The sequence below is a fragment of the Cynocephalus volans genome, chromosome 18 (genome assembly GCF_027409185.1).
Source record: "Cynocephalus volans isolate mCynVol1 chromosome 18, mCynVol1.pri, whole genome shotgun sequence".
Lineage (NCBI taxonomy): Eukaryota > Metazoa > Chordata > Mammalia > Dermoptera > Cynocephalidae > Cynocephalus > Cynocephalus volans.
The window spans coordinates 7917179-7941316 of NC_084477.1; the positions used below are offsets into that span (position 1 = coordinate 7917179).

The window sequence follows — 24138 nt, forward strand, 5'->3', positions numbered from 1 at the left end:
ATCAAACATCTATCAAAAAAATAAATGCACATACAGATAAAAAAGTATTAAAACCAAAATCTATATGGTTGCACATTCCTAGATTTTCACATCATTCTGTACCTACATGCAAACCATCATAAATTCTTATTAAGCCAGTGAATTTTAGCAGACTTGTCCATGAAATAATTTACAACTAAGTCATGACTAATTCATAAGCAGCATCCTCTCAAAGGCAAAAAAGAGAGAAAATAAAAACTAAAAAGTTCAGATATAGTTCAACTAGGTGAAATTTTTCATACAGAAAAGTCATCATGAAGAAAACATGAGTCAACCAACAAAATCTCAACTTCACGTTATGTCCAGGTTAAATAAACAAGATATGGTGCTATTCGACCCAAACAGAAGGAGATGGTTCCAAAGCCAATAAATATTACCCCCCTTAACAATCAGTTTAAACTTTACCACAAATGGGGTGTTAAGGCTAAGAGTGAATTAAGAATACTGAAAGCATTTCACTTAAGGCAGTGTGTATGACACTGCTGTTTGTGCAGGGCTAATGTTAGTAGTAAAACTAACTCTAAGAGATGTTAATTGCCTAGCAGTGATATAACAAGAAAAAAGTGACAAATTAGTCTCTATTGAAACTTGAAAAGATACATCAAGTTGAACTACAGCATAACTCTGTTGTTCATGTCAGGTCTACATATTTTCTTTAAATTATTTGTTCAACAGAATAATTAATCCAATGATTTCTTGAATAATAATTTACTACCACTGGTACTTAGGATCCCATAACCATAAATCTGTATTAGATCACCTTATTTGTGTCCATCCAGAAATATTAAACTGTGTAGCAAATTAACTCTAGGAGCTCTGGCTAGTTTGGGGTTGAAGTCATTTTTTACCTCAATAAAGGGAATCTGTGCCGACACAAAAGCAAAGCAAGCCCTAGATCTGACTAACAGTCGGATCTGGAAAGGCTTCCAGTCACCCCAAGTAGCTGGTAGTTAGGAGAATAGCCTCAAATACTCTCACGGAGTCTAAGGCATCCATACCTTCTACTTGAACATCAACAGGACCAGTGACCATAAAAGCTCCCTGGAACCTGTCTATTCACTACACATCGCTCTTCCCTGACATCAGAAAGAAACCAAGAGAGGGAAGAAGGGAAAGAAAGAGGGAGAAACAGGAGAAAAATTATTTTGTCAGCTGGACTAATGGTTTTGCTGCCTGCCTACCCTGGGCATCTTTACGGCGCTTTACAAAGTCCTATACGGCCAAAGCCAACCTATAATAAAGTAAACTAATGCATCCATTGTATAGAAAAATGAAAAGTTTTATTAGGTTTCTCTCACATAATAGGAGCTTTTTTTTAAAGATGCTAATAGACAATCACTTACTTGACTCCAGATCATAAAATGAGTAAAGTTTCTCCGATTCTGAGGGCATTTCTTCCATCTATGAAGGAAAGGGGGGAAACACAACAACAGTTTCAAGTGCTCCAATACACATACGAGTATGTTTGAGGACCTTTAGATATTTAAAAGAAAGTCTATTAAAAAGGCCATTTTCTATACATTCTTTCCCTTCATCACTTTCTTGAGTTGAATTACTTAATCAGTAACAACTTTTAAATAAAATCTAACTCGCAACTTCACCCATCAGTTTAATCTGTAAATGCAAAACTCTTTTACAAGAAGTTTTCATATTTTTACATTCTTAAAGCTCTCTGTAAAATTTTAGACTAACTACAAAAGTCAATAAACTACAGGGAAGGACAGAGCTGGAGTCTGCAATAATTTTGAGAAAGATATTCATGATAAAATACTAGCAAAAAATCGGGACAGCTTCAGCAGAGCAGGATTTCACAGAATCTACTAACCGTTTTGGCGCTGTGAATCCTGACCATTCAAAAAAAAAAAAAAAAGAGCACTCTTGCATTTAATATTAATTATCGTCTAATTAATATCTCACTCGAACAGACTACCAAGAAAGGATATACTTGCCCTGTTCTTTAGTTCATAGAAGAAAAGCTATAAAGGTAATATAACAACATTACTAACATCTTATACCCCAAATACAGAACCTCATGTCCCAATCCCAGGAGGAAATCACCGGGCCTTCAAAGCGGGGCTGTGTAGTTCATTGCCACTGATTCCATGATTAACAGGAAAACAAGTTTTTTATCTTAAGACACTCCCTGGAATAATCCACCACATACCTTAACACGGGTTTAATTTAGCCTTAAATATGAATAATAAATGCAACTGCAAATGCTTTTGTTAAATAAAAACCCGAACATATTTCACGAGTTTATACTCACAAGTTTGAAGACAACTCTGCCGAGAAGTCGGACTGAGTCTGGAGGATATCTGGGTTTGCAGCTTTTAAGGCATTTGCATTCCCGCTTGTGGTCCTGCCAAGCTTTTTTCTGTTAAGACAAAAGTGGGGAGGGCATACGAGACATAAAATTTAACCTTCATTCACACTGGCTTTGAATGTCAAGGGCCATCAACTTTAGTTTAATTTCAGTAGCCTAAGTATAACAGCAAAATAAAAAATGAAAGCAATATTCTAATACTGTAAATGATCCAGGATTCCGTCTTTGCCAAACATGCATTTACCAGGCATGGACATTAAGAGCTTCAGCCTCACCTCTGTCCTTTAATTTGCCTTCTGGTTATTACCTGGCTGGTGAAGTCCAAAGTAAAAAACCATTATGGCTTACTTAATCAGGTACACAATAGTATTTTAACTGATTAAACACATGATTCAATAATAGTCATTTGAATACAAAGAGAAAATATGACTCCAAATTAGAAAATAAAACACATGTGGCTGGTCGACAGCTCAGTTGGTTATAGCCTGGTGCTGATAACACCAAGGTCGAGGGTTATAGCATGGTGCTGATAACACCAAGGTCGAGGGTTATAGCATGGTGCTGATAACACCAAGGTCGAGGGTTATAGCATGGTGCTGATAACACCAAAGTCGGGGGTTCCATCCCTGTACCTGCCAGCTGCAAAAAAAAAGAGAGGAAACACATGGTTCAGGAAGTCAAAACAGGGAAGGTAGCCTTCTAAATTTCTGTGCTGCTATAGCAAGTACAGAAATATATGAGGGCTAACATACCCAAAAATTTAAAAATCTTTTTGTTTTTAAAGGCAACATAGAAAGAGTTATTTAGCTAAAATTGCCAAATGTCCAGTTTGTCCAGGACTGTCTGGGTGTATATCTATGTCCTGGCTTAGTTATTAACTGTGCTCTTTTCACTCCAAAAGTGTCTGGTTTGGATGATAAATTATATTGTCACCTAACCCATGATACTCGTCACGTGTTGATGGAGCTGACGAGACCAGTGAGCCAGGTGCCAATCTAGGAATGAATGGACTAACGGGAAGGACACCATCCCTGAGCCTTGGATCAGAAATGCCATGGTTCCTTTCACGTGGAATCACTTCCATGTGGAAATAAAATCCACAGTATCTGATGTGTAGCCTTGGTGAGCGGGAGATAGCTAGACCAAATGTCGTACATGTTCACTCTGAGAGTTGGAAGTTCCATCACTGAAATCCCTGATGCTCCCACTCATTTCTATTTCACGAATTGTAAATCTGCTCTCCAACTTCTGGCCCTATAAAATCCTCTCCTAGGAGAACCTCTCTCATTTCCTTTTGAAGCACAAACATGCAGCACAGACAAAAATTTCAAAAGAGCTGCAGCAACTTCAAATCTGTGACTCAGATTTGACTCAAATAAATGGAGTACACAAATACGGTTGTTATTTAGCTCTCATGGGTAGCATACCAAGGATTTTTACTGTCCCCTTATATGTTTAGGTAGTTTGGTAGTTAGATCCCAGCTCTTGAGCCTTACTTTCTTTGTCTTCAATAATATAAGGATAAGCTCTACCATTTGGATTATTGTAAAATTCAAATGAAATGTCTTTTGTTAATTGCTGAGCCACTTTCCTTTTTTTCCCCCATAATTTTGGCATTTTCTGTTTCTACTTTTACAACCTTGCTCCATACACATCTTTACTTTGAAGCAGCCAGAGTTGTTTAGAAGTTGGTGAAAGATAAATACTAAAAAAAGATTACAAACAGCACAGTAAGAGGATTGCCACTGTACAAGTGAGGCAACCTTGAGTAGAGCTGATGGAAGTGATGTACCTGATGTAAACAATGTCTTCAAAATTTGGGTAACTAGGAAATAGTAGACAGACCAAACTGTCACTCAACAACTAGACATGGGCAGTCTTTCTGAACAAAATGCTGGCTTGAATTTAAAAGGCAAAAAAGAAAGCATAAAGGCTTTCAAAATTCTCATCTGACAGAAAAGAAAAACATACCTTCACCAAGTGTTAAATCACAGGAGGAATTTATTCTAAAAATACTAATCAACATACTGTACAGTGTCTTCAACAATAGTTTACAACAATAGTTTACAACTATAATGGGCTTTCCTGTAGCTACTTCTAATGTCAATACTCACTAAAAAGCATAATATTAAAATATAACTCAGTGCAAGAAAACCTTCCTATTGTTCAGGCAGCTAATCTTGGACTAGCAATTAGCAATTACCAACATGTGTATGCCTAAAACATACAGTTTGAGCATCCCTAATCCAAAAATCCAAAATCCGAAATGCTCCAAACTCCAAAACTTTTTGAGACATGATGCAAAAAGGAGCATTTTGGATTTTATTTCAAATTAGGAACACACAACTGGTTAGGTATTCTGTAAATATTCCAAAATCAAAAAAAGTCACAAATCTGAAACACTTTAGGTCCCAAGCATTTTGAATAAACTGTATATGGTTCCATTGTCAAATAAGTTTGAAAAACACAAAATCATGTAGAGCCTTCTTAGAGATGCAAAATATATTTAGCTAAATAAAAATTCTAAAAAGCTATGCATTAGAGAAATTTGCATGTATTATTTAACAGTTTCCCATCCTTTGGGAAGTTAGGTTGATATACACTGACTCAGATATACCTAGCTGCTTTCTTTCCTTCATCTGTTCTTTGAACGGCGGTGGGTTAAGCAGACAAATTCATGCTCATGTGCCCTGACAAGAAACTAGAGTGTTGATATTTTTTATTATTGATTTTAGAGAAAACCATAACTTTGGTGGAAAAGTTTTCATGTGGTTATAAAAGTTGAGAAACCTGATAGATGCTCTTAATAGACAGACTATGTGGGCAGGAATGAACCATTCAGTGACAAAGGAGATCGGACAAAGCACTTTGGCTATGTCCAAATGCCTGAGTAAATGTCCAGCTGAACAAGGACCACACCCAGCAAAATAAGGCAGATAATTCCAGGCAAAAGATCTTAGGCGCAGATTTCGATTAATGTCTGTCTCAGCTGCAAGAGATCATCCGTAACCCCTTTGTTAAAGACACCGGATTTGGGCAGCTCAGCCTCCTGGTAGCTTACCAGGGTGAGATGACTACGAAACATACCCCCAGATGCTGAGTCAACTGATCAGTTAGGTGACATATTTTGGAATTAAACATTCAAATCTTGGAGAATTTTTGTCAAAAGTGACTTTGGGTCTTTAACATAATTATTATTGAGGTCTTATTTCTCAGCAATAATTAAAAACCAGACGAAATGTTTCTTAAGGCTATTCCTAGATCACTGCATGAAAACATCAGACAACATACTCATCTTCCTACTTGCTTCAGAAAAAAAGATGTTAATTCTTCTCATCTAAAAGCCAAATCAGATCATTTAGGTATAAACACAGAAAGCAATCATACCACTTGAAACTCGTCTGGAATACAGTACCAAATTTCAGCCTACTCTATTTCTTACCATGATATTAAAAACCACATTTTAAAATATTAACTGTTAAAATTTATCATTCAGCTTCACCCATCACATCTTACCATAAAACTTACAAATATAAGCATACTACAGAAAAGGCTTACAAATAATTCTTTTAAGCAATTCCACCTGACGTTAAAGCAAAAGCTGACAATCACACAGAAACATTGGGCATTATCTTCACTGTACAAACTTCCACCTTGATGTAGACCTCAATGGCACATTAGTCTTATGTACCTGTCAGTTTCTCAAAAATCAGCTTCTTAATCTACTCTTCCTATTTTCTTCCATTACTGCCAATATCGGATGTAACTAGGACTTTGATCACAATATCGACTGTACTGTTTTCTATTCTCATAGTTGAAAATTAACAGTGATGTACAATAAGCACGAACTGACGTGGAAGACAAAAGAAATAAAAATACTGCATTAAAAAGCAAAGAATGGGAGACGAGGGTTCTAGATAGGAAAAGAGAAATGAAAACATCCATGATACAATTCCATTTGTCAGTGCATGCATGACTCAGAAAATAACTTCCATACATTCCATACAAAAATAACTTTCTATACATTTCCATAAGTTGTACAGTATTTACAATAGTTCAAAACATAAGTTAATTATCTACACTAGTGGTTCTCAATGGGAGTAATACCAATATTGAGGGTTGTTTGGGAAATTCGTGGCAGTATTTTTGTTTGTCACAATGCTTGTGGAGCATTATGGTCACTTAATGAGCAGGAACCAGAGACACCAGACATCCCATGTAGGACAGATCCATACTGAAGAATTATTCCAAATCTAATGTGACTTTTAAATGTCCTACCAGATATTCTATGAAGGTGACAAAACTTGTTTATAATTATCTGAGACTAGAACTAAACTTCCTTTACATTTAAAAACAGTTTGTTTTTACAAAGTCCTAAGAGCATTAAATTTTCTAGGCAAGTCAAGGGAAGACTGTATTTTAAGGACTTTACCTAAAGTTAGTCAATATTTGATAAAATGATAACATTGGAGACAATACCACTTTTAGTATCTGAGTTACCAATACATCTTCTGTTCTGCATTTGCACTCCCCTTTGCACTCCCCTTCTCATAGAGAATCCAAGTACAGGTACAAGTGTATGACTATTGAACTCTGTCTTCTAGTCCAATTACACCTGAGCATTCACACACTAAAATACATATTATTTTATTATAACTTGTTTTAATTTTCTTTATCCTTATATTCCAGTTATGGCACTATATTGATATTTTGAAAATATGTAACTAGGTAGATGTATTACCTATGTAATTTCACTTCAAGATAGTAGCAACAGCAATAAAAATACATCAAAAAATGTGGAGTTGGGTCTGCAAAGAGCTGAAAAGCCCAGATCTAGAACAATGCTACACAGTATATATGCCACACACATACATAAACACATAGTTTTGAAAACACAGCCTGAGCCCCACCCAGAGATTCTGACAGTATCCATGAGATAGGATTAGGTGTCTGAATTACTTTATTTTTATTCATTTTATTTTTATTTTAACTTATACATTGTAATTGTACATACTTATGGGATACAATCTGATAATTTGATACATATATATTGTATAATAATCTGGTAAGGTAAATGTATTAATCACCTCATGCATTTATTGTTTCTTCGTGTCAAAAACATTCAAAAGCTTCTCCTCTAGCTATTATGTAATGTGCAAAATGTAATGTGCAAAACTTAACTGTTGACCATAGTCACCCTACTGTGCAACAGAACATCAGAACTTATTCCTACTATCTAACTATAATTTTGTACCCATTGGCCAGCCTCTCCCTGTCTTCCCTTCCCCCACCTTCACTCCCCAGTCTCTGGTAACCACTGTTCTATTCTCTGCTGCTACGATATCAACTTTTTTTTTTCTTAGATTCCACATATGAGTGAAGTCATATAGAATTTGTCTTTCTGGGGCCGAGCCCGTGGCGCACTTGGTAGAGTGCTGCGCTGGGAGCGCAGTGACGCTCCCGCCGCGGGTTCGGATCCTATATAGGACTGACCGGTGCACTCACTGGCTGAGTGCCGGTCACAAAAAAACGACAAAAAGACAAAAAAAAAAAAAAAGAATTTGTCTTTCTGTGCCTGCCTTACGTCATTTAACATAATGCCCTCCAAGTCCATCCATGTTGTCACAATTGACAGGATTTCATTCTTTTTTATGGCTGAATAGTATTTCACAGTGTATATATACCACATGTTCTCAACCATTATCTGTGATTGGATACTTAGGTTGATTCCATATCTTGGCTATTGTAAGTTGTGCTGCAATACATATGGGAGGGCAGCTATCTTTTCAACATACAGACTTTGTTTCCTTTGGGTATATAACCAGTAGTGTGTTTGCTGGATCAAGTGGAAGTTCTATTTTTAATTTTTTGAGGAACCTCCATACTGTTTTCCATAGCGGCTGTGCTAGTTCACATGCCAACCCATACTGTGCAAGTGTTCCCTTTTCTCCACATCCTTGCCAACACTTGTTTTCTTTTGTCTTTTTGGTAATAGCCTTTCTAACTGGAGTGAAGTGGTATCTCATGGTTGTTTTGATTTGCATTTCTCTGATGATTACTGATGTTGAGCATTTTTTCATATGCCTATTGGGCATTTGTATGTCTTCTTGTGAGAAACATCTACTAAGATCCTTTGCCCATTTCTCAGTTGGGTTATTTGGTTTTTTGTTGTTGTTTAAGTTCCTTATATATTCTTGATATTGACCCCCGTCACATGTATAGTTTGCAAATATTTTCTCCCATTCCATAGATCATCTCTTCACTGTTAGCAGTTTCCTTTGATATGCAAAAGCTTTTCAGTCTGATGTAATCCCACTTGTCTGTTTTTGCTTTTATTGCTTCTGCTTTTGAAGTCTTATTTAAAAAATCTTTGCCCAGCCCCATGTCGTGGATCATTTCCCCTATATTTTCTTCTAGTAGTTTCATACTTTCAGCTTTTACACTTAAATCTTTAATCCATTTTGAGTTGATTTTTGTATACGGTGAAAGGTAGAGGTCTGGTTTTATTCTTCTGTGGATATCCAGATTTCCCAGCACCATTTACTGAACAGACTGTCTTTTCCCCAATATGATTTTTGGCACGTTTCTCAAAGATCAGTTGACTGTAGGTGTGTGAATTTATCTCTGGGCTCTCCATTCTGTTCCACTGGTCTATGCCCATTTTAATGCCAGTAACATGCGGTTTGGGTTATTACAGCTTTGTGGTACAATTTGATGCTAGGTAGTGTGATGCCTCCAACTTTGGGAGTTTTTTTGTTCGTTTGTTTGTTTCAGGATCTTTTGTGGCTGTTCAGGGTCTTTTTTGATTCCACATAAATTTTTTTTTTCTATTTCATTGAAGAATGTCATTGGTATTTTGATATGCATTGCATTAAATCTGTAGATCACTTTGGGTAGAATACCTGTTTTAATTATATCAGTTCTTCCAATCCAAGAACAGGGAATATCATTTCATTTACTTGTATCCTCTTTAATTTCTTTCTTCAAAGTTTTATAGTTTTCATTGGAGAGGTCTTTCACTGCCTTGGTTAAGTTTATCCTAGGTATTTAATTTTTTTTTTTTTTTTTTTGTAGCTATCATAAAAGGAATTGTTTTCTTGGTTTCTTTTTCAGATAGTTTGCTATCAGTATATTGAAACGCTATTGACTGTTGTATGTTGATTTTGTATCCTGACACTTTACTGAATTCATTTATTAATTCTAACAGTCTTTTGGTGGAATCTTTAAGGTTTTCTACATATAAGATCATGTCATCTGCAACCATAGACAAGTATGACTTCCTCCTTGCCAATTTGGATGCCTTTTATTTATTTCTCTTGTCTAATTGTTCTGGCTACGACTTCCAGCACTATGTTGAATAGAAGTGTGAAAGCAGGCATCCTTGTCTTGTTCCTGATCTAAGAGATAAAGCTTTAGCTTTTCCCCATTCAATATGAGACTACCTGTGGGTATGTCACATACAGCCTTTACTGTACTGAGATATATGCCTTTAATAACTAGTTTGTCCAGAGTTTTTATCATGAAGGAATGCTGAATTTTGTCAAAACCTTTTTCTTCATCAATTGAATTGATAATATGGTTTTTGGCTTTATTTCTGTTAGTGTGGTGTATCACATTTATTGATTTCTGTATATTAAACCATCCTTCCATCCCTGGGATAAATCCGACTTGATCATAGTGAATGATCTTATTAATGTGTTATTGGATTCCGTTTGCTAGTATCTTCTTGAGAATTTTCACATCTATGTTCATCAGGAATACTGGCCTATAATTTTCTTCTGAATTGTTTTTAATCACTGCAGCTAATGTGAATGTGTCCAGCTAAGTTCATGTGTTAGAAATTTAACCCCCAATGCAAGCTTTGAGAGGCGATACCTTTAAATAGGACTCGACCCTCATGAATGAATTAATATCATTATCTCATAATGGGTTCTAAACTAAATTACAAAGGAGGTCATTATATATATTAAATAGATGAAACAACAAAATACTATTCTATAATTATCATTGAACCATTGCCATATAGGAATAAACATTTTATAATATTAAGGTGGGAAGGTGTTTCTAAACAGGACATAAAACCCAGAAACCATTAAGGAAAAGATGTATATATTAAATTACATAAAAATAAGTAAATCAAGTATATGAGAGGAAGGAAAACCCAACACTACAAACAAGGTTTGAAGGTGAAGGACAGGCCCCAACCCATTGTGATCCATCCGTCAGTGCCCAACCCTGATAGCGATGTCCCACCACCAATGGCAAATCAAATGCTGCTTCTAGGCCATCCACAACCAGACAGCCAACAAGCAAAAGCCGGCACCAGACCCTGCCGGGGGCCCTGAGATAATGGCGGGGAGCCAAGTGCCTCGGCCCTGCCCACCACTGTCTGCAACTAGGCCGGTAACGGTGGAGGAACCATGGAGGAGCCATGGAGGAGCCATGGAGGAGCCAGAGCCAGATGCCCTCGGGGTCCTGAGATGCGGGGCCGAGGGCCTTAGCCCTGCCTCTCATTTCCACCCCGACAACAACATCTTAGAGTGTACTTATTAGACAGGAGTGTTTCTAGGGGGTGTGTAACTTATCTGCTCATGTCCACCAAGTTTCTGCTTAGATTTTTCTAATTCATTTTTAAGAGTTCTTTTTTCATTAAGGATGTTAATCTTTGTGTTTAATTTGTTCCTTATCAATTGACATTAATTTTTTTTTTAAAAAGGTAAAGGACAAACCAGGAAAACAAAATCTAAACATCTAAAACATTCTGTGTAGAAATGGAATTAAATGATTAAATGTCTCCATTATACAAAGAGATCTTACAAATAACTAAGAAAAGGATGAGTATTTCAAAACAAAAAGAAAAAATAAAAATAAAGGAAATGAATAAATTCTTCATGATTAAAAAAGAAAAATCAATAAACAAATAATACAAACCACACCAGTTTTCAAAAAAATGCTAACAAGATAACATAAGTGCCCCATTAGTTTAGCAAAAATGAATGAAACTAACAGTAGTTAGAAGCATCTAGCATATGGGGAGATGGTTCCAATTTGTCTGGTGGGTATTTGGTAGTAAATATCAAAATTTTAATGTGCATATTGTTGGCATGGAAATAATATTCATAAAGTAATTTATCCAAAAAATTTAAATAAGTTAAACAATGTTCATAGTACATATATTTAAAATACTGAAAAATTAGTAATAATTTTTCCAGCTTTTCATAAAAGAAAATGCTGTATTTGTCTTTCTCTTTTCACCTTTCCATTACTATCTGAATTTTCTACAAAGAACATGTATTTTATTTATAAATAAAAATAAATATAATTATCTTTCCTATCTCTAGATAAGTGATTCAGGCAGAAGCATTTTTATATGAAAGAAAAGGAAAATTACTGTGTAATAGACACATGTTTAACTTTTTAATATTTATTTTGGAAGTCTGGTTATAACTCAAAGCACAGTTTAAATGCACTAACTTTTTATTTTTATTTCTTATTTTATTTATTTACTTATTTATTTTTTCTTGCTGGCCGGTACAGGGATTGACCCTGGACCTTGGTGTTATCAGCACCCTGCTCTAACCAACTATACTAACCAGCCAGCCCCTAACTGCAGTAATTTTTAAATGTTAAAATTGTTTTATAATAATGATGAAGTCTTTTGTAATTCAAAGACTCATTCAGTAAATTGTTTTATCAGTTTAGTTTTATTTATGTCTGGTTTTCTTAAATGAGTGTAGTACCAATAAGGTGCACCTTACATATAACAGGTGTTCAATAAATATCTTATGATTTAATCTAAAACCAGTACCATTTAGGAGATAAAATTTACTACATATTATCATTGATTATTTGAAATTAAGGATATCAAAAAAAAAAGACAATAAAAATCTTCAACAATTCTTTCTTTGACCAATTTGAGATGGTATTGATTGCTTGATTATGAAAGGAGGGGATTGATGTTACAATAGAAAGAGAAAATTAATTTCCTTTTTCTTACATAAAATAACATCTGCATTATTATCATAACATATCCCACTCCTCCTCTGACATAAAGTCACTAATGCTCACTAAAACCCATTTAAATGCTGTTAAGCACTGGATTTTGGCCGGAGTACCTACTGATCTTAGGGAAGCTCATTACTGTACAGAATAGAGTATGGGAAGGGTCATCACATATTGGGCCTGTTTTGGGTAAAATACATCTAATTCATGACCTATGCTCACCAGATATTTATTCTGCAAGGACTGAGTTCAAAGATTTCTAAGGCAGCTTTACAATGATAAAAATCTATGGTTCTGTGATATCCATTCCTAACAAATATCTGAATGATGTTAAAAAAGACTTGAAACCTGCCCAGGTTAGGCTTACATAGCACTGAAAATTTGGAACAGTATTTCCCTCAAATTTGGGATCATTAAGAATGAAGAAGCTGGCTTAAAATATGTAGAGAAGAAAATGAATTATTTTGAGCCAGCTTATGAAACAATTGCATATAGCTACCATTAACTAAACATCTTCTATGTGAAATATCACCACAATAATTTTTCTCCTACATATTCATGATTCATTCCACTCATAAATAATCATCTACAGAGCTTTCCTATGCACAAAACTTAGAATAGTTGAGTTACTATGCAACTTGTAGGAAAGAAAAGAGACCTGACTGTTTTCCATCCACGTTCAGACTGCTTGATAGCAAATAAATAATACCTCCTCCTTTATGACTCAAATATTTAATTACAGGTTGTCAGATGCATGTAGATCTAAAAAACTGGAATCTGGGAAAAGAAAACTGGAAGGCTAAGCAGGTTGTCTCACAGCTACAGTTGACTGACAGTTATTGACTAAAATCTTGCAAAAAATCTTTTTAGAGTACACTAGAGATTCAGTGATAAACATTAGACTTATCACTTTAAAAGCTTACTGAATGCTGTATGAAATGTAGAGCAAGAGTGCCTTCCCACTAACTTTAATCAAATTAGACAGGGCCAAATATAAAGGAGGAGAGAAGCAAGAGGATGGTCATAGGGCATAAAGTTGACAAAAGAAAAAAACAAGAATAAATTATTACTTCTTAAGAAAATGGCAATTACAGTCTCCTGGTTAACTGAAGAACTACATAACATGAGACAATAAAAACATTAGTGCCACGAAGTAAGTAAATCATCATCTACTGCAAGGTTTGGCAAATTATGGCTCATAGGTCAAATCTATCCTACTGCCTTTTCTTTAAAGTTGAATTGGAATATAGTCACTCTTATCAGTTTACATTCATTCATTTCTTGCTACAACAACAGAGTTGAATAGTTATGACAAAAATAACATAGCCCACCAAGCCTAAAAGATTTACTATATGACCCTTTACAGAATAAGTTTGCTAACCCCTGATCTAGTGGAAGATCTTATCAAGATGGATTGACTTAATCGATATATTTTAGCTGTAGGGAAAAATAAATCATTCACTTCTATGGACTTCCAATCTTACCTGAAAGAAAGCTCTATGGCAGATTAATCAAAATATCAACACCAAGTTCTAGTTGAACATGGCAGATGGGGCACAAGCATTTTATTTTCCCAACACAAGTCATTATCAAGTTTGAACTCCAAAAGTGAACTGGAAGGGCCATCAATGGATGAGGAGGGTTTAACACATCTGTAAGTCAAAAAGTGGTGGTAAGAAAACAGGCTGCAGAAGCAGGGCACAGGAGATCACCGAGAAGAGCAGTCACCATTAAGCCATTTCTGAGAGGGATCCATACCACAAAGCAGAATCCATCCAACAAGGATCTAGAATCAAAGATGATATATAGAACAGAGGATGAAATTGAAAAGTGGCTGAATAAGAGAGAATTAACCCAAAAGTCTGTATACCAAAGAGTCTCAAAAAACCTCCCTACAATTGGCATGATCTTGAGTAAGTGATGGAGGTTTAAAATAGAGCATTTGTCACTTCCCCTCCTCCCACATCTTACCCCCACATTACTAAAGGCCTTTTTACAGCAGTTCCTTTTACCCAGGACATCATGTCTGGCTATCAAGAAAAAATCATAAGACATACTGAAAGTCAAAAAATACAGTTTGAAGAGACAGAGTAAGCATTAGTACCAGACTCAGATATGGCAGGGATGTTGAAATTATCAGACTGGGAATTTAAAATATCTATAATTAATATAGTAAGGTAACAGACAAAGTAGTCAGCACACAAGAACATATAGGAAATGTAGGCAGACAGATGGCAATCCTAAGAAAGAGCCAAAAAGAAATGCTAGATCAAAAATACCACAACAGAAATGAAGAATGGCTTTGATGGGCTTATTGGTTTATTAGACATGGCTGAGGTTGAGAATATATAAACCATCAAAACAGAAATACAAAAGGTAAAACTAAGTGTAATGGAAGCACCAAAAGAAGAATAAAGAGAGAATGAAACAGAAAATTTCCCTCAAATTAATGTCAGACACCAGGGCTGGCTGGTTAGCTCAGCTGGTTAGAGCGCAGCCCTACAACACCAAGGTCACAGGTTCAAATCCCCATACTGGCCAGCCACTAAAAATATATATCAGACACCAAATCACCAAACCCAGGAAACTCAGAGAACACCACGCAGGATAGAAGTCCCCAAAACTATACCTGGGCATATAATTTTTAAATTACAGAAAATCAAAACTAAAGAAAAAATCCTGAAAGAAGTCAGAGGGAAAAAATACTGCTAGGGTTTGAATGTGCCCTCCAAAACTCATGCTGAAATTTAACTGCTGTTGTAACAGTAGTAAGAGGTGTGACCTTAAAGAGGGAATTAGGCCATGAGGGTTTCACCCTCATAGGTGGAATTAAGGACTTTATAAAAGGGCGAGTTTGGCCCCCTCTTGTTCACTTTGCCCTTCAGCCACGTGATGCCTTCTGCCATGTGATGACGCAGCAAGAAGACCCTCAATAGACACCAACACCTCGATATTGAACTTCCCAGCCTCCAGAACTTTGGGCCAGTATATTTCTGTCCTTTATACATTACCTGGTCTCAGGTATTCTGTTACAGCAACACAAAACAGACTAAGACAAACATCTTACCTATAAAGAAGCAAAGAGAATAATTATATCCAACTTCTCAGAAACCATGCAAAGGAGTGCAGTGAAATGTTTAAAGTGCTGAGAGAAAAGAAAACTCACCAACCTAGAATTTTGCAAAATTATCCTTCAAAAGTAAAAGAGAAATAAAAGACTCTCTCGGACAAACAAAAATGAGAGAATTTATTGCCAGAAGACTTGCCTTGCATGAAATGTTAAAAAATATTCTGTAGAGAGAAGGAAAATGATAAAAGTTGGAAAGTCTGCTCTACATAAAGAAAGGAAGAGCATCAGAGAGGAATAAGCGAAGGTAAATTAAAAACTTATTTTTCTTATTCTTAACTCATCTAATAGATAACAGCTTGTTCAAAATAATAGCAACAATGTATTCAATTATGTATGCTTATATATATATTATATATATATATATACACATACATGCTTATGTAACACAAAATGAATGACAGCAATGAAACAAGAGACAAAAGGGAGGAGGAATTAAGACTATTTTGTTAATTTAAGGTACTTATACTACCTGTGAAGCAGTAAAGTGTTATTTGAGAGTAAATTTGGGTCGGCTGTAAATGTATATTGCAAACTCTAGGGCAATGACTGAAAAAAGTTTTTAAAAAGTGTAATTGATAGAATACTAAAAAATGGAAAATGGAATCATATAAAATGCTCGATTGAAACCACAAAAGGCAAAAAAAAAAAAAAAGTAAAAGACGAAAATAGGAACAAAGAGCAAGGGCAACAAATACAACACAGTAACAAATATGGTGGACATTAATCCAACTATATCAATAATCACTTTGAAAGTCAATTATCTAAATGCACCAATTAAAAGACAGAGATTATCAGAGTAGATCAAGAAACAAAACCCAATGATATGTTTTCAACAAGAAACCCACTTTAAATAAAAAGACACATATAGATTAAAATGTAAATGGATGGAGAAAGATATACCATGCTAACACTGATCAAAAGAAAGCAGGAGTAGCTATATTAATTCCAGGTCTCAGGCCAAATGTCACCTCCACAAGAAGCCCTTCTGTAACCACCTATTCAAAGGTGAGTTCATGCTTACACCAATCACATGCAAACATAGAATCATGGGCATTTGTCACTGTCTGTTTCTCCACTCCATAATAAAAGCTTTATGAGAACCAGGACCTCGTTTATTTGTTCACTGCGAACTACCCACCACCCCAAACCCCAGAACTTAGTACATAATAATCATTCTGGCTCTGGTATAGAAAACAGATTAGAAGGTGGAAAGAGACATAACAAAGAATGCAGCTAATCTAGGAAAGAGATCATGATAACATGCATTAGAGTAGTACAAAAGAAGCTGGAAATAAGTGAGCCAATTCAGATCTTTAGGTAGTAAAATCAGCAGAACGTGGTAACTGGATATGGGGCCAAGAAAGGATGAGAATCTGAGGTGAAACCCTGGCAACTCAGACTGCTGGGTGATTGGTGAAATTACACACTGAGGCTGAAAAATGTGAATGGAAGCAGGTTTGGGGTGAAGAGAATGCTCTCAGATTTAGATTTGTGGCATTGGAGACACCTGTGCAACAGCCAAGTGGAAGTCTGGTTCTCAGGAGGAAGGAATCTGGAGATGGAGTCTTGAGGATGATTGAGATACATATGCTGCTTGAAGTCATGGGGTAGATGAGATCACTCAGCAGGAGAATGTAAAGTGAGAAAAGAAAGCTCAGGCCCAAGACATTTGTGGAGGTCAAAAACTTAATTGTGATCAAATAGTTTCAAACTTTATACAGTATTCCTAGTGCAGATCCTATCAGTGTGAGGCCTGGCACAAAGCTATTTATTAAATCAACAAAGGACTTGGCTTCCTTCATTTTCACTGCTCTGGGTATGGTATTCCACAAATCAACTTATTAAATCACCCTGTTTAGTTCTTACTAATGAGGGAATAATTTTCTACCCATCAAAAATAAATCTTCTACAACTGAGCATAAAATGAAAACCCAAAAATATGATTCACATTTTTAAACAGGACTATAATTATCAACATAAAATATAGCCTCTCTGCAAATACAGTACTTTTTAAAATTAGATAAACTGCAATTTGGTGCAGTAACTAGTTGCTTATTTTCCTCAGCAATTAGTTCAATTAAAAATGTACATATCATAAACCAAATTGACTCCAGAAGAGATGAAATAATACTTGGTTAATATGCTTCAAATTGGTTTACTTGCTACCAATGCTGCTGCCATTTTTTATTTTGAGAATGCTGTTATATAAGAAAACTTAGCTTGCACCTCCTCTTTGATCTTATAACCATCTGTGATGTTCTGATTATGTCAGTATAGAAAGGACTGGCTGCCACATTCCCTTCTATTAAATTATATGACACACATCTCACAATAAGGTATAGACAGGAATACAAAGCCACTGATGACAAAATATTTTGGTCAGAATCAGAAACAGCACGTATATATGTAGCTGTATAAAAATATATAAGCAGGGCCAACCCCGTGGCGCACTCGGGAGAGTGCGGCGCTGGGAGCGCAGCAGCGCTCCCGCCGTGGGTTCGGATCCTACATATAGGGAAGGCCGTGCGCTCACTGGGCGGCCGGTCACAAAAACGACAAAAAAAATATATATATATATAAGCAGATGTGTACACTATATATGGAGCACAGACTAAACAGTTTGGTGTATACTCTCCACTCACAAACTAGACACAGGGATAACCTCTGGAAAACAGAAGTAGGAGTGGGTGAAGGAGGCTGGAGAAAGACTTTTACTTTTTAGTCTGTATGATTCTATATGGTATTAATTTTTATAATGAACATATATCCTTGTATTGCTTATGTGTAAAAATGAAATGTGAATACTATTGGCACTGGTACCATCCTATAGGCACAAGGGACACATGACACCCTAAAAAAATACCCCGATAGCTGCTCTCAGACTACTCGATGCCTTGGCCCCACACAGCAAATGCAAGCCAGGGAACCAGTTATGTCCCCCGGGGCATACTATTAAAGATTTTATGTGACAAATTCACATCTTCTATAACAATTTCCATTCCAAGTGCTTTTGCTTCCTGTTCATGACTGTTCAGAGATCAGTTTATCAGTTTAATTTTGCACTGCTTTCTAAGGATCCACAATAATTGCAATGTTTAACACTGTATCTTAAAGTTGAGATAAACAAAGCAGTTTAAATGCTTATGTTTTGGCCAATTTTTGACTCCCACCTCTAAACACATAATAATCCACCCCTACACACACATATGCATACTCAAGCTGGTATATCTGAAATATTACTAGCTATTTTTTCCATTACCTTCCACAGTATATCTGATGATGACATTATTATTGATGCTACAGTAAACAGTTAATATATGTAGCAAAAACATGTGCACTATGATAAATCAAAATGACATGTCCACCCACCAAACTCCCTTCACTCACTCTGATCAGATAATGGCTTTTTTTTTTTCCCTTGAGTGTACTGCAAAAGGAGGATGTGGCATTAGGGAAAGAAATATTCATAAAAACAAGGAAGGAAAAAAGTAAACGTTTAGGTCACTGAGATTAGAAAGGAAGTCCAAATAAGATTTGTGTCAAATAATTTGATAATTTGTCAATTTTGTATGTGTTCTGCTTGATCCCAGAAACATGCAGCTCAATTTCAGATTAATAAAACAACTAAAATATCATCATAAAACAGCCTTTCTAGAATTTAACCTATTGAAAAAGCATGGGTTTTGTAGCGTAATCCTGCCGACGACGCCAACTGTAGAGCTAGAGCCGGGGTCTGGAGCTCACAGACCCCTCGAGCCCATTCACAAACCCTTCACATGCAGGTCTGTGAACTAGGTAACCGGCAAAAAGGTCCTTGGAGCCTTTGTTGAAGAAGGAATAGTCTTTATTCAGCACACACACATCTAGGAGCTATGCAGAACAAAGGAGAAACTCAGAAACTCAATTGCTACCAGCAAGGTTCAAAGAAAAACTGAAACCTGAGCAGCTGCCAGCAGAGTGAACATGCTCTGCTGTTAGACCCGAGCTCTCTGCCGCCAGCCTGCTCCACAAACTGCAGAACACACAATAGCCATTAACTGGAAAGATACATTAGTGCACATGCACACTAACTCCACCCACACAACTTGTTTATAAGAAATATCAAAGGAGCCTCACTAAATTATTCTATCTTCCCCACAGGTTTGTTAAACTTTTTGCTTTTTGTTTTTGTTGTTGCTGATGATCTTACATAAATCTGAGATCTTTCTGACAGAATTTTTTTTTCACGAAATGTGATTAAAATAATTCAGTTATTTTTTTAACATACCATATCCTATTTTTATTAGGAAAGTATTACTACTAACCTATTTTTTAAAATTTTTGTTTTGTGTTTCTTAGGGATAGAGTGCATTCATATAAAAATAAAATAAAATAAAATGCAAGGAAGCAAAAGACAGATACAGTAGATAATGGAAAACCAGACCTAATCAGAATGTTACAGCAAAAATGAAATTTAGGTTTAGAAGAGAAGTTAAAAGTCTGGATTTTGACTACCTGGGTTCATTTTCCAAACTCCAGAGCCTACTAGTTATAGGATATTTGGCAGGTTGCCTGCCTCTTTGAGCACAGTAATAGTACTTAATTCTCACAAGACTCTGGTAAAATTAAATGCATGAAAAAAATAGTGCCTGGCACATGGTAGATAAATATTAGCTCTTATTTATAGTACAGATTTGGAAACTGAGGCCCAGAGAATTTGTGTTTCTCCTGAGATAACTTAATTAGCAAATGGCATGATTAGCATTAGAACTTGGAACCCCTGATATTTTTGCATATTCGATTTATCTTCCATTAAGACCACTTTATTTGTATTCTAAAGAAATTACTTTCAAAGGAGAACGTGAGATAGCAGAAAATCCCTCAGATAAGCAAGGCCTAGACTTAAAAGAAGGAAAGAAGGAACTCCGGGTGTATGTGCACGCGCGCGCGCGCACACACACACACACACACACACACACACACACAAAACAAAATAAGAAACCAAAAGGATAGGTGGAAGGTAGGGGCAAGTGACACAGACACAAAACCTCCACTTAGACTTTTTAATACAATGTAATTCATTAGAGCATAATTACATTTCTTATTAAATGATTAATTATAAGGTTAGAAGAAAGGCTATGTAGAATGTTAAACATACATTCTTTAAAGAATTTCAAAGATATTAACAACAGTATTCATTTTCAATCAACTCAAACTCTTAGAATACAATTTTTCATTATCTTAAAAAATTCAAAATGCACATACATTTTCACTAATCAATATGACTAGGAAGAATTTATCCCACAATTAATTTGCAGAAGTGTGCAAAAAAAAGGATGCTGGGTGCATTATAAGCAATATTAAATACTGGGGAAAATTTAAGCATTCATTAATGGGGAAATTATAATTATGTGGCATTTATTTAATGGAATACATGGGATAATCCAAAATATTCATTTAAATAGATTATCAAATGAAAAACAAAATCAAGGTATACAGGACCTGTGCCAGAGTAACCTGCATGTGTTTTCTTAAACAAAGGATACAGATATAGAAATGCATTTTGCACAGGAAAATGCTGCAAGACACAGAAGTTTTCTCTGAGAAATGGGATTGAGGTCAGGGGTCAAAAGATGGAGAGGTGTAGACATTTATTTTCGTATAGTAGACACACACACCACACACACAATTTTTCACCACATACATATATTAATTTTAAAATTGAAGGAAAAATAACAAGTAAAAATAAGTCAAAGATTGTAAAGAAACAGAAACAGGCCAACAGGTATAATGGAGGACAAATTTAAGAGTCGAGAACAGGAAGGTTTCACTCATATGGAGCTGCACAGTCTTACCTGACACTTAGCACTACAGTATTTAGCAACTCGGCATTGAGAGCATCGCATCAGCTTTTCCTTCCTGTTAAAAAAATTAATTCACATTAGGAAATGAGTGACACCCACATACAGTTGAAGAAAGAAAACGTAGATCAACATATCGACACAAATATATGCTTCTCGCTCCATATGTATGGTCCCTTAAGATACAGATTTTCACACTGAGGAACACCCTCCTTCACCTTGAATGAAATACATTTACATAATAACTAATGTTCTTTTATTAATTGCGGTAAAATATATATAACATAAAATTTACCATTTTAACCATTTTCAAACGTACAGTTCAGTGGCATTAAGTACATTCACACTGTTCTGCAACCACCACTACCATTAAGATTGTTTTTAACATAAATTTAATTAAAATATAGAGATTCCTATTTAGATTAAAAAAAACTTCATTTCATACAGACATCAATCTCTTCATATGAAATTCAAAATCCTGCCCATCAAACAGCTGAAAGTATTCTATACCCTTCAAATATAAAAATTTTACGTCTTAAATTATCATATAGTTTAATTAAGAATATATGCCTTCTGGGAACTGATTTCAAAAGTCCATTAAATTCAATCACTACTTCAGACATGCTGAATTGAGATGCTTAAAAGTTGGCTCCTCCAAATCATCTGAGTAACAAAAGAGCAGAAATATTAAGAAAACCTGAATTATAAACAAAAATAATAAATCTGATAATAAAATTAATAGTGACAAATAGCAGACAGGACGGAGGATAGTTTCAAGGTGGCCAAGAGCACTAAAAGTGAAACTATAATACTAACATCAGTGATAAAGCAGAGCAACGTTTCCTAAGCACTTCTGATGAACCAGGCACTGTTCAAAGTTCCTTACATCTGTTAACTCACACTGAACTTGAAATAGTTCAGTAACGTAAGCAGTAATCTTAGGCCCACGTTAGAGATACTTCAATACATTTTCAAGACATAAAAAGTGGGTGGAATAGCAGAAACTAAGGAAACACACCATAAAGTGCATGTGGCAGGTGGTACTGAAATACGAACAGAATCTTATACAGAATGAGAACTTGGATACACCAGGTACCTCACCCCGAGGAGAACAGAAGTGAGGTATGGGGCATAAAACATGGGGAGAAATAAAAGTCTAAATAAAGCAAAGTCAGGATGCCTTCTGCCCCTAAGCACAGAACTCCAGCTGCCAGATAGCTACACCCCAGACAACAAACCAAATCCAAGCAATCTGGCCCTAAAGTTCTGCTTTTAACCACTACACCTACTACCATTCTTAACTAAAACTGCACAAAGATCAAATCCACCCACAGGCTGTTTATAAGACACACTTCAAACAAAAGGACATATAAAGGTGATGAAAAGAATATGTGACGCTAATATTAACTAGAAAAAAGCCTGTGTGCCTATATAAGTATCAGGAAAAAAGAGAATTTTAAACATATTATTAGAGATAAAGAAAGTCAATATGCAATGATAAAAGACTCCAAACACCAGGTGCTCTGTATCTAGTAACAAATATTTCCAGTCTCAAAATACATAAAGTACAAGTAACAGTCTATAAGGAAAACAATTACCAATACACAGTAAGTAATACATGGAAGGCCCTTAGTGCTTAGACTATAGTAAGTACCAATAAGAGTTAGTTATTACTATAAGAAGATATTATAAATGCTCAGGAATTCATAGATCAAGCAGATAAAGAATAAGTAGCTCTATAATTTGCTTTTACCTGTTATATGAATGTGTATTGACACTTCCTTTTCAAGCACCCACTGGCCATTTACAAAAAGTGCCTACACATAAATCTCAAATATCCCAAAGAATCATATCATTGAGAACATTTTCTTCAACCACCAGGGAGTTCAATCAGAAATCAGTAACGAAAAGAAACCCAGTAAAATCTCATATGCACTAAAATTTAAAGCCATACTTCTATGTAACTGAAGGAGCAAAGAATTACAATGAATATTAGAAAGTAGTTTAGGACAACCAACAGAGTGGGAGAAAATATTTGCAAAATATATATCTGACAAAGGATTAATATCCAGAATATATAAGGAACTCAAACAACTTTACAAGAAGAAAACAAGCAACCCAATTAAAAAATGGGCAAAAGAGCTAAGCAGGCATTTCTCTAAGGAAGATATACAAACGGCTAACAGACATATGAAAAAATGCTCAACATCACTCAGCATCCGGGAAATGCAAATCAAAACCACATTGAGATACCATCTAACCCCAGTTAGGATGGCTAAAATCCAAAAGACTATGAACGATAAATGCTGGCGAGGCTGCGGAGAAAAAGGAACTCTCATACATTGTTGGTGGGACTGCAAAATGGTGCAGCCTCTATGGAAAATGGTATGGAGGTTCCTCAAACAATTGCAGATAGATCTACCATACGACCCAGCTATCCCACTATTGGGAATATACCCAGAGGAATGGAAATCATCAAGTCGAAGGTATACCTGTTTCCCAATGTTTATCGCAGCACTCTTTACAATAGCCAAGAGTGGGAACCAGCCCAAATGCCCATCATCGGATGAGTGGATACGGAAAATGTGGTACATCTACACAATGGAATACTACTCAGCTATAAAAACGAATGAAATACTGCCATTTGCAACAACATGGATGGACCTTGAGAGAATTATATTAAGTGAAACAAGTCAGGCACAGAAAGAGAAATACCACATGTTCTCACTTATTGGTGGGAGCTAAAAATTAATATATAAATTCACACACACACACACACACACACACACACACACACACACAAA

General features: G+C 35.7%; 1 protein-coding gene across 2 annotated transcripts in view; it reads right to left on the reverse strand.

The window, feature by feature from the left end:
* SMYD3 (SET and MYND domain containing 3) overlaps window positions 1–24138 on the reverse strand; it is a 663795-nt gene that overhangs the window by 504286 nt on the left and 135371 nt on the right. For both annotated transcript variants that reach the window (XM_063082741.1, XM_063082740.1), the window contains 3 exons: window positions 21329–21392; window positions 2306–2413; window positions 1383–1440 (listed from right to left, as the gene is read on the reverse strand). In XM_063082741.1, coding sequence (XP_062938811.1) covers window positions 1383–1440; window positions 2306–2413; window positions 21329–21392 — 230 coding nt within the window. The remainder of the gene's footprint in view (window positions 1–1382; window positions 1441–2305; window positions 2414–21328; window positions 21393–24138) is intronic.